Source organism: Callithrix jacchus, chromosome 2, assembly GCF_049354715.1.
Source record: "Callithrix jacchus isolate 240 chromosome 2, calJac240_pri, whole genome shotgun sequence".
Taxonomy (NCBI): Eukaryota; Metazoa; Chordata; class Mammalia; order Primates; family Cebidae; genus Callithrix; species Callithrix jacchus.
In genome coordinates this window covers 31,290,616-31,306,078 of record NC_133503.1, presented here as the reverse complement: position 1 = coordinate 31,306,078, position 15,463 = coordinate 31,290,616, and the positions used below count along the sequence as shown (strand labels likewise).

At 49.5% G+C, this 15,463-nt stretch overlaps 1 protein-coding gene across 4 annotated transcripts in view; it reads right to left on the bottom strand.

Moving 5' to 3' along the window:
* The window catches only part of WWC1 (WW and C2 domain containing 1), a 184,226-nt gene that overhangs the window by 39,917 nt on the left and 128,846 nt on the right, over positions 1 to 15,463 (bottom strand). For all 4 annotated transcript variants that reach the window (XM_078359150.1, XM_078359158.1, XM_078359161.1 and 1 more), the window contains exons 10-15: positions 11,192 to 11,281; positions 9,264 to 9,799; positions 5,252 to 5,360; positions 4,596 to 4,676; positions 3,206 to 3,292; positions 2,000 to 2,192 (exon numbers count right to left, since the gene is read on the bottom strand). In XM_078359150.1, the coding sequence (XP_078215276.1) occupies positions 2,000 to 2,192; positions 3,206 to 3,292; positions 4,596 to 4,676; positions 5,252 to 5,360; positions 9,264 to 9,799; positions 11,192 to 11,281 (1,096 nt within the window). The remainder of the gene's footprint in view (positions 1 to 1,999; positions 2,193 to 3,205; positions 3,293 to 4,595; positions 4,677 to 5,251; positions 5,361 to 9,263; positions 9,800 to 11,191; positions 11,282 to 15,463) is intronic.

Here is a 15,463-nt window from a genome sequence, read left to right as displayed (position 1 = left end):
AAGTGTGATCTAGGAACCAGCAGCATTGGCCTCACCTGGGAGCTTGTTAGAAATGCAGAATCTCAGGTTCCGCTCCAGACTTGATGAATCAGAATCTGCATTTTAGCCAGAGCTCCAGGGAATTCATGTGCACGGCAGTTTGAAGCGCTGCTGTAGCACCTCATTTAGTTTTCAGAGAACCACCTCCAGGAAGTCAGTATGAGCCGGATTTTACAGATTAGGGAACTGACCGAGAATTGAAGATTCTGAGGAGGCCTGGCTGGAAGGGCAAGCCTGGTGTAGGCCCCAGGCCACAATCCAAGGACATGGCCCCACAATGCCATGACAGAGAAGGCTTTTACAGCACAAGCAGATGAAGGCAAGGATGGAGAGCAAAGAGATTCCCTACTCTGGGCAAAGGCCTGTGATTTATAGCAGGAGAAAGGTGGTGAGCCCTCTGAGGAGGCAGTGAGAAGATCCACACTCCAGCTTCCAGACACAGAGGCAGGAGAGGCTTGGAGAGGTGTATACATTTTGTTTCTCTCCTTTGCACATATCCCACATTTTCCTCCATAACTTCGACCCATCCATTTCCAAACGGCCCTCCTCACAGTTTATTTACAAGTTAGCCATCAATGCTGGAGCCTTGTCTATTTGATTCCCCATTTGAATCCCCAGCCCCAGACACAGGGGTGGGACACAAGCTCCCAGTATAGATCTGAGCATGCATAGAGCAACCTTCTAGGTATAATGCCCATGCTTGGGCTCCCTCCGTTGTGCCCACAGTTGAGTTATCATTAAAATACTCTAACACTAAAAGGCATCAGGGTTAACAAAGGCCTTTACTTCCTTTAATTCACTTGTACATCACAAGCCCCTGAGTTAGCTGTTCTGTAAGTCCCCCTTCTACAGATGGGAAAGCTGGATATCTGTCTGCACTTGGGTCTGCCTGTCTCTAAGGGGACAGTTTCTTAGGAAACAGTGTACCCGGGGCTACTTCATCTCCAGTCCTGACTCCTGCCAGTGCAGTGAGGAGATGGAAGCCAGAGGAGGCCCGTTTCAGGGAGGAGTCTAGCAATGGCCTCAATCAACGAGAAACCACTGTGTGTCAGATGCTTGAATAGGTGCTTGACAGGTGCTATCTCAATCCTCACAAAGATTCTTCTAGTGGGCATGACAGAGGCATTATCATTTGCATTTTATGGACAAGAAAAATGAGAATCAGAGGTGTTACGTAACTTGTCCAAGGTCATCCAGCTATAGAGCAAGTGGTAAAGGTGGGATGTGAATGCCTATGTGTTTGTTTTCATTATTCTGTGCTACATTTTTTTTTTTTTTTTTTTTGACACAGAGTTCTGCTGTTGCCCAGGCCAGAATGTTGTGGCACGATCAGCTCACTGCAGCCTTGAACTCCCAGGCTCAAGAGATCCTCCCATCTCAGCCTCCAGAGTAGCTAGGACTACAGGCACGTATCACCATGCCCGGCTAATTTTATTTTTGTAGAGATGGGGTCTTGCTGTGTTTCCCAGGCTGCTCTTGAACTCCTGTGCTTGAGTGATCCTTCAGCCTTGGCCTCCCAAAGGGTTGGGATTCTAGGTATAAGCCACCATGCAGCCGCAGTCTGTGCTTCTTACCTCGTCTCTCATGCCTGTAGTAAAGCTGTGGTTTGAAGCGCTGCTATAGCACCTCAGCTTTACTACGGTAAACAACAGCTTTCCTGCATGCATGAGAGATTAGGTAAGAAGCACAGACGAGGGCTGTGGCTAGCATTTTCCAGGCTCTGGCAGTTTTAAAAGGCACTTTCAGGTCCATTACTCTTCCTCTTGTAAAAAGAGCTCCTTCTCTCCCACCCGAAGTCTGAGAACAACATTCACCTGTGGAAGCATCTCTGCCTAGAATCCAAGATGAGCCTGACAGATAGCACAACCTGCGTCTCCTTCGAGCCTTCTTCCTGAAGCTCGGGGTGGACCAATCCCCATAAACATGGAAGGCCAGACAGGCAGACAGACATGGTCCTTACCAGGCACTCTTCCAGATGGCTCTTGTCGGTGCTACAGACATCGACTCTTAAGGTCTTCTGGTGAAGGACTGGATAGGACATGGATACCCAGAACACCTCATTGAACACTAGAGTATCTGAGGCATCCAGGGGCCGTGTCCGGAACAGGCAGGTGGTGCTTTCAGAGCAAGGAAGGACAGCGATGCGGATATTCCTAGAGGGAGACAGAACCACAGGAAATCTTGGGTTAGCCCAGGTATGGGGCTAAACAGCTGCTGAAATCCCTAAGCAAACCACAGAGGATGAGAGTTCGCAGAACTGAGGAATCTGGGAAATCAGGCCCCTATACACTGGAAGGGACTTAGACAAATTGAACAAAATTCCAGATGCATTTATCTTTGGGTCCAGACCCCTCACTTCTAGGCATCAGAAGATACCCCTGCATGAGTACCAGTGAGATATGGAGAAGGCTATTCAGCCTGGCACCATCTGTGTGGGCAAAAGACTGAAAATGACCTAAGCATCCCATCTTGTCTTACTTCTGTTTTGTCCACTTTCCTGCCGTTCCTTCTTCCCACATGTGCCACCCTCACAGGCTGGCTGGGTGTAGACCACAGACACATCAGCTCCTGTTGCCACCCTCCAGGCCTTATGGTCTAGTTAAGAAGAAAACTCATAGGCAGATGAGTGCAATAAAGGATAAACCCGACTACCATGGGAAGAGCCCGCATTCAGACAGAGCACGTGTTTGCTGCCTATCAGCATCAAGGTAACATGCAGTCATATCCCTCCAAGAGAAGCACAGTGATTGGTGTGGACTCTGGAAACAGAAGACCCATCTCTCTCTGCAAGAAACACTTGAGCTTAGGAGAAGATAGACTGTGACCATTCTTCTCCACAAGGCTCAAAGTCTGGGAGGGTAAGGCCCAGGAAGGATCTGCTCACCACCCCATACCTAGAGCTGGCATGCAGCAGGTGCTCAGCATGTAATGGGACAGGAATTCACAGTCAACTAGAGTGCGTGTCTTTACAGCTGGTATGTTTGCCGTTGTGCCTGTATTCACATGCATTTACATCACGTGACATTTAGCATCACGGTCATATGCATTACAAACCCACAGTGCCTTGACAAGCCCATAAGTGAGTCAGGACAGGGCAGAAAAATGACCCCCGGGGTGACTCCAGAGGGTGAGAGTATGATATACACATATCCAGCTACATACTCACACTTTCTGGTCCTGTTGCTGCAACAGAGCAGAAAGGTTACTCAGCTGGATGATTAATATTGCAAATTGCTTATTCTTCTCATCATACCTGAAATGAAAAGGGGCATACCTATTAGTAATACACTCATCACTCTTGCTCCTTCCCTGTTAAAAGTCACAGGACGTGGCTGTTGGCTACCTTGGGGACTATGGTGAGCTTAAGAGCACAGGCCCAGTGCTTTGCTGCCATGCAGGATGTAGAGCTAGAACTGCCAGTTCTTTGAAAAAAAAATTTTTTTTTTGAGACAGGCTCTCGCTCTGTCATCCAGGCTGGAGTACGGTGGTGTGATCAGGGCTCATGGTAGACTCGACCTCGTGGGCTCAGGTGATCCTCCCACCTCAGCCTCCGAAGTAGCTGGGACTATAGGTATGCACCACCACGCCCAGCTAATTTTTTGTATTTTTAGTAGAGATGGGGTTTCATCATGTTGCCCAGGATGGTCTTGAACTCTTGGAGTCAAGTGATCCATCTGCCTCAGCCTCCCAAAGTGTCGGGATTATAGGCATGAGCCACTGCGCCCAGCCAGTTATCTAAATTTTTAAAAAGAACCCATAAATGTGGGTGAAATTTCATGACATGGAAATGTTGGCAATTAATTCCTATTAAAAAATACTGAAGGCCAGGCATGGTGGCTCATGCCTACAATCCCTGCACTTTGGGAGACTGAGGCAGGGGGATCATTTGAGGTCAGTTTGAGACCAGCCTGGCCAACATGGTGAAGCCCTGTCTCTACTAAAAATATAAAATTAGCCGGGCGTGGTGGCGCACACCTGTAATCCCAGCTACTTGGGAGGCCAAGGCAGGAGAATCGCTTGAACCAGGGAGGCAGAGGTTGTAGTGAGCTGAGATTGTGCTACTGCACTCCAGCCTGAGGGACAGAGTAAGACCATGTCTAGAAAAAAAAAAACAAAAACATTGAGATCATCCCCCAACCAGAGAAAACAAAAGGAACAGCAATGTGTGTATTGACCCAATCTGGGCTGCGGCCCCTAGTGGTCAGCTTCCGTCCAGATCATTGAAACCTGGATGGGATGGAAAGACAAAAGCCACAATAACAATGAACAAACACGCTGAGAGGCAGGAGGTCTCAGCCCTGTTCCTGGCTCTGCCACCAGTCAGCTCAGTGAGTTGGGGCAAGTTACAAGGTCTTTTAAAACCTCGTTTCTCCTATCTGTAAAGTGGATGCTGGGAGTTGAGGAGTGAATTGGCATCTTTTTAGTAAGGAAGCCGCAATGGCCAGCAGATCCTGCTGGTGCTGCCTTCTACCCTGGGTGGCTGTGAAGGTAAATGTGGATGAAGAAATGACCCCACACAGACCATTACCTCTGTCCTCATCATCCATGTCACTTACTTCAGGGCAATCTGGACTCGGGTCGCACCCACTGCTTCCGATTCATCACTATCAAACGCAGCAGCTTCTGAAGCACCCAGTCTGAAAGGCAACAGGGGAGGGGGAGTTAGGCTTCCCTGCAGTGAACAAACTGTTCTGGGAGGCTGTGGTTGGATCCCCAAGAAGGAAAGTTAGGATTTGCTCAGCCTCCTTCCAGGTCCCTTTAAAAAAATTTTAATTAAAGAAAAAAAATTTTTTTCGAGATGGGGGGGGGTCTCACTATGTTGCCGAGGCTGGTCTTGAACTCCTGGTGTCAAGTGATCCTCCCACTGAAGCCTCCCAAGTAGCTGGTATTACAGGCTCACACTATGCCCAGATTGGACCCCTCTCTGAAGGGGGCTTCCTTTTCTCTAGCGCTTGCTCCTTAGCCATACATACACCTTTTCATAGCTACCACAGAACTAGCACTACCCCAAACCTCAAGCACCTCCAAGGTCCCAGGAAGGGTTATGCTGCTGTGCCTTGGGCTGCCAAGAGGAAGGTGGGGTCATGCCCTCTTGGGGTTCCTCCCACATATTATGGGCGACAAACCTAAGCCACCCCACAAGCCTAGGCTCTGCATATTCAGAGTTCATGGCTCACAGGGCCACAGAGCGAGCCAGCACCCAGGCACCCACCTCTGCACGGAAGCCTCGTACACACCACTGTCTCCAGCCACTGACTCGTCTGACACTGCAGCTGAGACACAGGCCACTTTCAGGCCACACCCCTGGGCCGTATTCACAGCTAGAGAAGGAAGATGGAAAGGCAGGTTCAGGAACCAGAAAACTGTCTGTGCAACTCCCAATTTTGTTTTGTTTTGTTTTCTTTTCGAGGCAGGGTCTCACACATCCAGGCTAGAATGCAGTGGCACAATCATGGCTCGCTGCAGCCTCAACCACTCTGGGTTCTGATGATCTTCCCACCTCTGCTGCCCAAGTAGCTGGAACTACAGGCATGTGCCACCACACCCAGCTGATTTTTAAATTATTATTACTTTCTGGTAGAGATGGGGTTTTGCCATATTGCCCAGGCTGGTCTTGAACTCCTGGTCTCAAGCAATCTGCCTGCTTTGGCCTTCCAAAGTTTTGGAATTAGAGGTGTGAGCCACTGTGCCTGGGCTTAACCCCCAATTTTGATCCACTCTCTATGGATAAAAGATGGTTCCAGCAAATTCCAACCACCTCTAAATGCTAAAGCAGAAAAACATAAAAAATCTGCTTTAGGGTGATGGAAGGAGTCACATGTGATTTTGTGTTTTACCATCCCAGGCTCTGGAGTCAAAATGCCTGGATTCAAATCCAGTTCTACCACTTACTGCTTCATGACCTTGAGATACTGACTTAATCCTTTTAAGCCCCAGATGCCTCATTTGTAAAACTTGGATAATAATACCTACTTATAGGGCTGTTGAGAGGACTCAGTGAGGCATTATAGGGGAAGTCCGTAATACAGAGATTGGTGCAGGCAGGCAAAGTGCTCTACAAAACTCATTACAACTATCCTATTGCCACTACCGTTCCAATCACAGTAGATATCTACACTATCAATGGCAAAAATAGCAATTACTTTTGTGCCAACCTAATAGATCCATCCCTACCCACCTGGGGCAAAATAACAGCCCCTGGACCCTTAGGACAGAGAAGGAAGAGATAAAGCACCTGTTCTTCCACTCAGCCTATCCCTTCCCACTCCTAATTCAGCTCCTCCTCTTCCCTACCCTTAACAGGGGTCTTTGAAAGTCTCTGATCTGAGGCTTATAACCACGCACTCAACACATGTTGTACATTCCTTCCTTGCCCAAGTAATGAACACCCACGATGTGCCAGGACCATTGCCAGGTTCAGAACTACAAGGATGAATAAGACAGTTCCTGCCCTCCTTGCAGGGGGGAAGGCCAGATCCAGATCTTAAAACCGCACAGCTAACACCTCTGAGCACCTGCGGACAGACTGGAGGAGGGTAAGGGCTTGCAGCATTGAGGGGCAGAGAGTCCAGGTCATGGCAGGCTGGGGATGGCAATGGGTGACATGGTGGGTCTGGGAGACTGCAAGTGCTGGTGATGGGGAAGCCGAGCCTGCGTCCCATGCCTGCTGAGCCTGCGGAGACCTCCTGCTTTCAGACCCATGCATCTCCATCCTCCACTAAACCACTTAAGGAGATTAATTTGTCTGCTGACTGAATAGCGGCACTAATCACATAACCTGCTTAGCGTCTGAGCTCTGCCTGGCATTGCTGGCTGCAGGGAAGGCTTCTGGAGATGGCATGAAGGAAATGCCATCCAGAGACCTGTGTGTGCCCAGCCTCATGTGCTGTCTTAGGCTCACAAGCTCCAAGGACACCACTGGGGAGGGGAGGTGAGAGGAGGGGGTCACTTCACAGGATATAGCTGGCATCTGAGCATCCTGATGTGGCTTAATATTGCCATCAGAGGAACCCTCTTTGAGCCTTGCTAGAGGTTCATCTGTAACCCCTCCTCTCCAGGGAACAATTTTCTGAAGCTTGCCACCTGCTATAGTAGGATGCTTGCTTTTATTTTGAGAGCACTCAGTAAGACTCCCTTCCTGATAAGGGAACCCCAGGGATCTCTCTGCTTCTCTTCTAAGGAAACCACTGGCACTTAAAGCCTTCATTTGACAAGGAAACCTCATTTCCCTGCCACGCTCCTACTGGCCCTTGCACACAAATGGATAATTCTGGGCACAGCAGTGGCACTCCTGCCCATGACTGAGAGCCATGGGCTAAAACAGGTCTGGCTGCTTCTAGCTGATCTCACCTGGAGCCAGGAGCACAAGCTCTTTGTAGATGGAACTGGGTACATGAATAATAGTGTGCGTTCTGAGCAGGTGGTCCTTGTATCAGTCCTGGTCTTGCCATTTCGCTCTGTGGGGCTAACCTCAGACAAGTCATTTAACCTCACTGTCCCTCACTTTTTTCATCTTTAAGATGGGGATAAAAAGGGCCAGGCGTGGTGGTTCACACCTGTAATCACAGCACTTTGGGAGGCTGAGGCAGGTGGATCACCTGAGGTCAGGAGTTCGAGACCAGCCTGGCCAAAATGGTGAAAGTCCATCTCTACTAAAAATACAAAAAATTAGCCCAGCATGGTGGCACACACCTGTTACCCCAGCTACTTGGGAGGCTGAGGCAGGAGAATTGCTTGAACCTGAGAGGCGGAGATTGCAGTGAGACGAGATTGTGCCACTGCACTCCAGCCTGGGCAACAGAGTTCAAAAAAAAAAAAGATGGGGACAAAAACAGCACCCACTTCCCAGAGGTGTTATGAGGGTTAAATAAGTAACTATTCAAAGAAGTACCTGAATCCTATGCACCTGTACTCCATATATCATAGTTATGATTACTGCAGCCAGGAAAGCCAAGGAGGTCCAGGTGAGTTTACTGAGCACCCTACTCAGTCCTGATCTACAAACCCAGAGTCAGATGGGCTTGGTGGGGCCCCAAGCACCAGGAGTTGGCCTCAATGTGCACAGTGAACTGCCTCCCAGCCTAAGACATGACAATAAAGGAGTTGGGTTCTGGGGCCAGAAAGACCCCAGTTCCTATCCCTGCTTCCTCACTTGATGGCTGGGTGACTTAAGGCAAGTGACCTCACCTCTCTGAATCTCCAATTCCTCATCAATGAAATAGACAGAATAGAAATAACTGATTTCACCTTATATCAAGCACATTGCCCAACTCACAATATGTCCCCAATAAAAGTTAACTATTATGATTTATTATGTGGTTGCGGCTAAAGATAAGGTTTCCCCTAATAAACCTTAGCTGTCAACATCAGCATCATCTTCTATTTTGAAGATTTCAACTTAAATTTTGACCAAGACCAAAATGTTCTTTCTGACTCCATGCAGAATGGGAGTCAGAGCATATCCTTCCTGGCTTCAAACAGCCACATGGGTCCCCAGTACAGTCAGGATAAAATCCAAACTCCTTAGCACTGCCCACCAGGCCTTTTAGGATCTGGACTCTGCCTAATTCTCCAGCCTTGGTAACCCCCTACCTGTGACTCATGGCTTCCTGGCTTACCTTCTAGTCCCTTGCTCTGACTTTGGAGATTTTGCTCTTACTTTTCCCGAGGCTGGCTCCATCTCACCATTGAAGCCACACTCAAATGTCATCTTCCTTCACAACCCAATCTGCCCCAGTGGTCACTCCAACCACAAAGGCTCAGTCACATTCCCTGTTTTATTTTCTTTGCAGTGCTTCTGTTTGATTTCAGGTTTATTGCCTGTGCTTCCATTTGAACATAAGCTTCATGAGGACAGGGACCCTGTCTGTCTTCAACACAAAATTCTTAGTGATCAACCCAGTGCCTGGCACACAGCATACCTTCTGAATGAATGGATGGATGAATCCATGTACGTTCATTAGCACAGGATGACCTGACACTTAGTTTTATAAGGTGCTAAATGACTGCTGGAGGACAAAATCTACCACTGAAAATCCTTAGCACAGGACCCCAAAAATATTGAGTGAATAAATATCCACCCAATAAATACACTTACCATACAAAGACCTGGCACACAGAAAGCAGTCAGTAAATACAGAATAGAATGATCACTAGGGGTTCTGAGCACAGAGTATCTCTTTCCCTCCTCCCAGTTCCCACCCTCCGGGCATGGTGCTCTCTACCTTGGCCCAGCTTCTTGCCCTCCATTCCTGGTTCCTCCATCCGGTATCTTTCCTGGGTGCTGTTACCAAGGCTCAGTTCACAAAGAGTGGCACTCAGCTCCGGGTCTTCAAACTCCAGGGAGTTGAGGAAGGTATCTCCAGCCAGGAGGGGGTCGGCCATGAGAGGGGAACAAGGTGGAGAGGGGGAGGAGAGAGAAGAACGTGGGGACAGGGAGGTCATGGACTTCGGGGTGCCGGACAGGGAACGCAGAGCCTGTAGGCGGCCACCTCCCTCCGCCTTCTGGGTCTTGGCCACCTCGTCCTCGTGGATGGTGGTGATGCAGCCCGAGGGCCGGAAGCCAGTGGCCCCCTCCAGGAGCAGGAACTCCACCTTGCTCTGCAACTCTGAGTCCAGTTGCTCAAAGGGGTCATAGTAGAGGTCAGTGAAGCTGGCTGAAGTGGAGGAGTCCAGGCTGGATGCAACCAGGGAGCCCCGGCTGGACGTGAGGGATCCGGGGCTGCTGCCGGAGGACAGGGACTGCGTGCTGCTTGAGAGACTGGGACACAGGGAGGCGAAACACAGTGAGGCACACACAGTGAAGTGGGCCCCGAGACCTTCTGCTGCGCTCTGGAAAGCACCATGATCTCACTAGACTTGCTGGGCAACCTCTAGAGTAGACCTTTCACCCCCACTTCGTGGAAAACTGACACCCCCAAGAAGGCCACATAATCAAGACATGGCAGAGCTGGGCTTGGGACTCAAGTTAGCTATCTTAAGAGTCCACTTTTTCCTCTAGACCAAAGCGCCAATTGGCTACATTACATTGTATGATATTTTTTCAGAGTTGAAACCATCATGAAATAAAGACTTCTTAATATGTTTCTTGAAATCAACTCACTGTGTGTGTGTGTATGTGTGTGTGTGTGTGTGTGTGTGTTTGAGATGGAGTCTCGCTCTGTCACCCAGCCTGGAGTACAGTGATGCGATCTTGGCTCATTGCAACCTCCACCTCCCGGGTTCAAGCGATTATCCTGCCTCAGCCTCCGAAGTGCCATGCCTGGCTAATTTTTTGTATTTTAGTTGAGATGGGGTTTCACTGTGTTGCCCAGGCTGGTTTCAAACTCCTGAGCTCAGGTAATCTGCCCGCCTCAGACTTCCAAACTGCTAGGATAACAGGCATGAGCCACTGCACCCGGACCAACTGTTTCAATACTTGAAACATGTATCTTAAAAGAAAACTTGACATCCTAAATGTAATTTGAAAAGCAGTATCACTTACTACAAATAGGACACCATTAGGAAAAAGTCTAATGAAACAAAACGTTGTCACTAAATTCCAGTGATGCACTGTTGTCCATGGAGGCCCAGGCCTGAGGCTGCTTTCTCTGTGTGGTACAGGCAAGTGGCAGGTATGAGTTTCCTTTTTTTTTTGGAGACAAGATCTGGCTCTATCACCCAGGCTGGAGTGCAGTAGCATGATCTCGGCTCACAGTAAGCCTCTGCCTCCCAGGCTCAAGTCATCTTCCCACCTCAGCCTCCTGAGTAGCTGGGATCACAGGCATGTACCACCACATCTGGCCAATTTTGTAGTTTTAGTAGAGATGGTGTTTCGCCAAGTTGCCTAGGCTGGTTTCAAACTCCTGAGCTCAAGGGTTCTACCCATCTTGGCTTCCCCAAGTGCTGGGATTACAGGTGTGAGCCATGACTTCTAAGACTTCCTAGTACCTACCCGGGGCCTTCTTTGTGCTCAGTCTGGAGAGGTCAAGGCCCCTATTCCTAGCGATGCCAGGCCACGCCCGGGTCTGCTGATGACCCACTTGCTGTGCTTCTAAACATCCACACTCAAGCCACAAAGGACCAGTGAAGGGTAGAGCCTGGGCTGGGATGCTGGGGACACCTGTGTCTGGCCATGTGCAGGGGAGCCATGGCCCCACTGCCCACTACTCACCTTTTCAGCTGGGAGTGCAGACTTGCCACCTGTCGAGTGGCTTCCTCCAGTTCTCTCACCAGCTGGTTCCTCTTACTGTTTAACTTTAACCTGGAGGGAGAGAGGGAGAGAAAGCATGAGTGGGATGCCCTGAAAGGAAGCACAGGGCATGCACTCTTATCCATGTACACCCAGACCTTTCGGCAAGCATTTTACTACGGTGTCTGGGGAGCCAGAGCCTCCACATACATTATAATCCTATGAAAGTTGCAATATCGCTCACCCACTAAATATATATATGTGTGTTTATATATGTATCAGGCACTGTGCTAGGAACCTTAGGACACTGCCTTAATTCAGTTGCATGATAATACTGCATAGTAAGAATGGTTTTTACCACTTAGGAAAAAATCGAGGCCCTTATTAGAGTTGCATAATTTGCTTAAAGCTGTGGAATTAGAGGCAGAAGTAGGATTTCACCCAACCATACCCTCCTCTCCTTCTTTCCTCTTCTTTCCCTTCCTCTCTCTTATTTTTACTGAGTGCCCATTTTGTACTGGACCCTGCCCATACACTGCACTTGGGACAAAATAGTGAGTGAGCACAGTAGTACTTCTTTCTGCTTTTTTTTTCTTTTGAGACAGTCTTGCCCTGTCGCCCAGGCCAGAGTGCAATGGTATCATCTCAGCTCACTGCAACCTTCACCTTCCAGGTTCAATGATTCTCCTGCTTCAACCTCCCAAGTAGTTGGAATTACAGGCACGTGCTACCATGCCCAGCTAATTTTTTATATCTTTAGTAGAGATGGCTTTCACCATGTTGGCCAGGTTGGTCTTGAACTCCCGACCTCAGGCAATCTGCCTGCCTCAGCCTCCCAAAATGCTGGGAGTGCAGCCGTGAGCCACCGTGCCCAGCGTGTTTCTGCTCCTATGGGGCTTACACTCTACTAGGGAGAACTGATATTAAAGAAATATTCAAATATCTAGTTAACACAGTGTGTGACAAAATCCATGAGGCAAAAGTACACAATGGTAGAAAAGAACACAAAAGGAGAGGCCCAATTTACATTGGCAGGCTGGCTTCTTCCAGCCAAACGACTCTGGCTGAGACTGACAGTGTGCACCCCACTCTGTCCCCAGACCACTTTCCCAGCCTTCTCTGCGGCTGGGGGGGGGCAGTGTGTATGACCAAGTTCTGGCCAATGGAAATGTGAGCACAAGTAGTTAAGAAAAGTGAGTGTGTCTTCTTCACTGTCTCATGCATGGACTCTTGTGGACTCAAAGGGGCAGTGCCACATATGCAAAGAGCCTGGGTTCCTGAACGACCACGTGGAAGGCTGCCTGTTAACTGGACATACCCAATTAGACATTATATGAGCAAGAAATAAACCTCTGTTGTGTGAAGCCACAGAGACTCTGGGGGCTGTTTGTTGCAGCAGTTCGATTCCTAACTAGTAGAGAAATTTAAGGATGGATCATGGACAGGTGTTGGTTAGGAAAAGTGCAGAAGGATAGAACATTCCAAGCAGGGGCTTTAGCAGGAACTTCTTCCTCTTGATGTCACCATGACTGAGGTGAGGATAACGGGCAGGAGGCTGAAGACTGAAGGCAGGCAGGGTGGCTGTGAGGTGTAACTGAGATGGTAGAGGCCTGAGGAATAAAGAGACAGAAACAGTGCCTGGGCTGCAGGAGTGGGTGAGGCTGAGGCAGTAAATGAGAAGACTGTGTGGCTACTGCTGTGGGCAGCCAAGTGGACCTGCAGACGGCATCTGCTGAGAGGAGAAGGCTGAGGCAGGGGCACCCGGGGGAAGAGAAGAGCTCTCTTATGAATGCTGAACAGGTGTGCTGCTATAAAGGTCAGTGGTGGGTGGGGGGGATCCCCATCAGATGGATCACCACCCCAATGAGATTACCATCTGTTCTGGGTTGATTTTTGTCCCCCTGAAATCCTACATTGAAGTTGTAAGCCCCAGTACCTCCCAATGTGATTGTATTTGGAGATAGGGCTTTTAAGAAGTAATTAAGGTAAAATGAGGTCAGTAGAGCAGACTCTAATCCAGTATGACTGCTGTCCTTACAAGAGGAGATTAGGACACAGGCACAGGGGGAAGACCATGTGAAACAGAGGGAGGAGGAGGCTATCTACAAGCTGAGGGAAGAGACCGCAGAAAAAAGCAACCCCGCTGACATCTAATCTTGGACTTCTAGCTTCCAGACTGTGAGAAAATAAATGTCCGCTGTTTAAGTCACCCAGTCAATCTGTGGTATGTGGTTACAGCAGCCCTGATAGACTCATGCATCATCTTAGGGTAAAATACAGAAGGGAGAACAAGGGAAGGCCGAGGACCAAGCTCTGAGTACACACAACATTCCGAGGTTGGATGGACCAGCAACAGTCAGCAATGGCGCTGGAGAGAATGGGACCAGAGACTCAGGAGAAGCTAGTGGACACGACGGAATGCCACAGGACTGGAAGCAAAGATTTTCACGCAGGCACACCTGACACCAAAGGCCAATTCAGCAAACTGTCTCCCCAGACACAAAATCCTTGTGTTTGGAAGAGACCTCTGGCTTTAGGACCCTATCTCAGCCCGACCTCTCCTGAAATCCCCCCTGGAGGGCAGCTTGGGTGGGCTCCAGCGTATGTCTTTGCCCCTGGAATGGCTCTCCAACCCCTGGAGTGGGCCCACTATAAAATAAAGGGCCCGGTCAAGCAAGACTGCGCCCTCACAACTCACAACCTGGTCTGCTCTTGTGTGTCTACTAGGCTAGTCATTATCAGCTTGTGGCCCACAGACCACCTGCATCAGAAAGGGAGGAGTGCTTATTGAAACACGCATTCCTGGGCCCTACTTTGACCTGCTGAGTCAAAAAGCCCAGCAGTAGGGCCCAGAAATCTGCCTTTTCATTAAGACACACCAAGGTTTACAAGCTGCTGAGCTGATGGGGGACGGCAGAGAGGCAGAGGGTGTATCTTGCTCACCCAGCACCTAGCACCCAACACAATGCCCACCATGAAGACATGCTCAGTATTTGCTGAATGGATGACTTTTGCTCCAGATGAAGCTGGCAGAGTTTATGAGCTCTGCTGAAAGACCTGCATGTTATACCTCCCATAGACAGATGTGTTCCACTGTTGGCCCCCATCCCCTCATGTTGCCTGCTAAAGAGGGAATGGCTGACTAGTTGGTCCCTGGACTGGGGAGTGGATCCAAGATACAGCTAACCCAGTCTGGAGCCTGGGAGAAAGGGCTCATTTCCATGGAAAAGCCAACTCATCCCTCTACCCACACACCCAAACCCCCAGCACATGCCCTGCAGTAAAGCCCAGAGCCTGCTCTCGACACGACTGAAAAGTGTTGCGGGACAGGTTAGGCTCGTTACTGGGCAACTGAATCTGTGAAATTACAGAAAAGACAACAGGAGCAGCAGGAGCAGCAGGCAGAGTGACCTTGGCATGGTTCTTGGTCAGCTCAATTCCTGGCACTGTTCTAGAGTCCTGCCTGAGGCTGGGGTGGGGGTGTGCAGTAGGATGGCAGATGGAACCTGTAATGAAGACAAGCCTTGACTTTCAACAGAATGGACAAGGCTGTGGAATCTCTTGACTCTGTATAAAAGGAAAGCTCAGGAACAGTTGAAGTCCAGGATCAAGGAGCAGCTGGGGCTCACCATTTTTTCCTTGATTTTCCTCTTCTCTGTGGGAAAAAAGCCAGAGAGGTGTGTTCTGGGAGTAGATGTGGGTCCCCAGTGAAGCCTAAACAGGATGATGAGGAGTCTGGGAGATAGGCTGCTATGACGTCCTGGCATTGGGGGCTAGCTGCTGCTAGCAACACACAGGTGCCAAGGCCACCTCCCAGTGGCATTGAGCTTTGCAGAATAGATGGCACGTGTGTGTGATGCCTGGCACATGCTGGGAGGCCAGGAACACATCAAGCGTGGAGGCAGGTACAGGATTCAAAGGTGGGGCTGGAGTCCCCACAAGCTGTAGCTCAGCACCTCAGGTGCTGGTTAAAAATGTAAGAACCTGGGCTGCATCTCAGGCTTGAAGGATCAGTCCCTAGGGTGGGTCCAGGAAGCCCGTGCCCTAATGAGCATCCTGCATGACTGCACACCTGCTCTGGGGAGCAGTGGGTAAGGCCCTCAGGAAGGAGGGAGAGGCAGAGGGTAGGATGAGGTTTGTTCGGATGCTGGTGATTTGTGAGTGGGGTTTGGCAGGTCCTATAGTCAGCCTCTCCTGGATGTGTCTATTCCTGTTCTCAAAGGCACCTTGAATGCGAGGCTGTTGTGTGAAGGT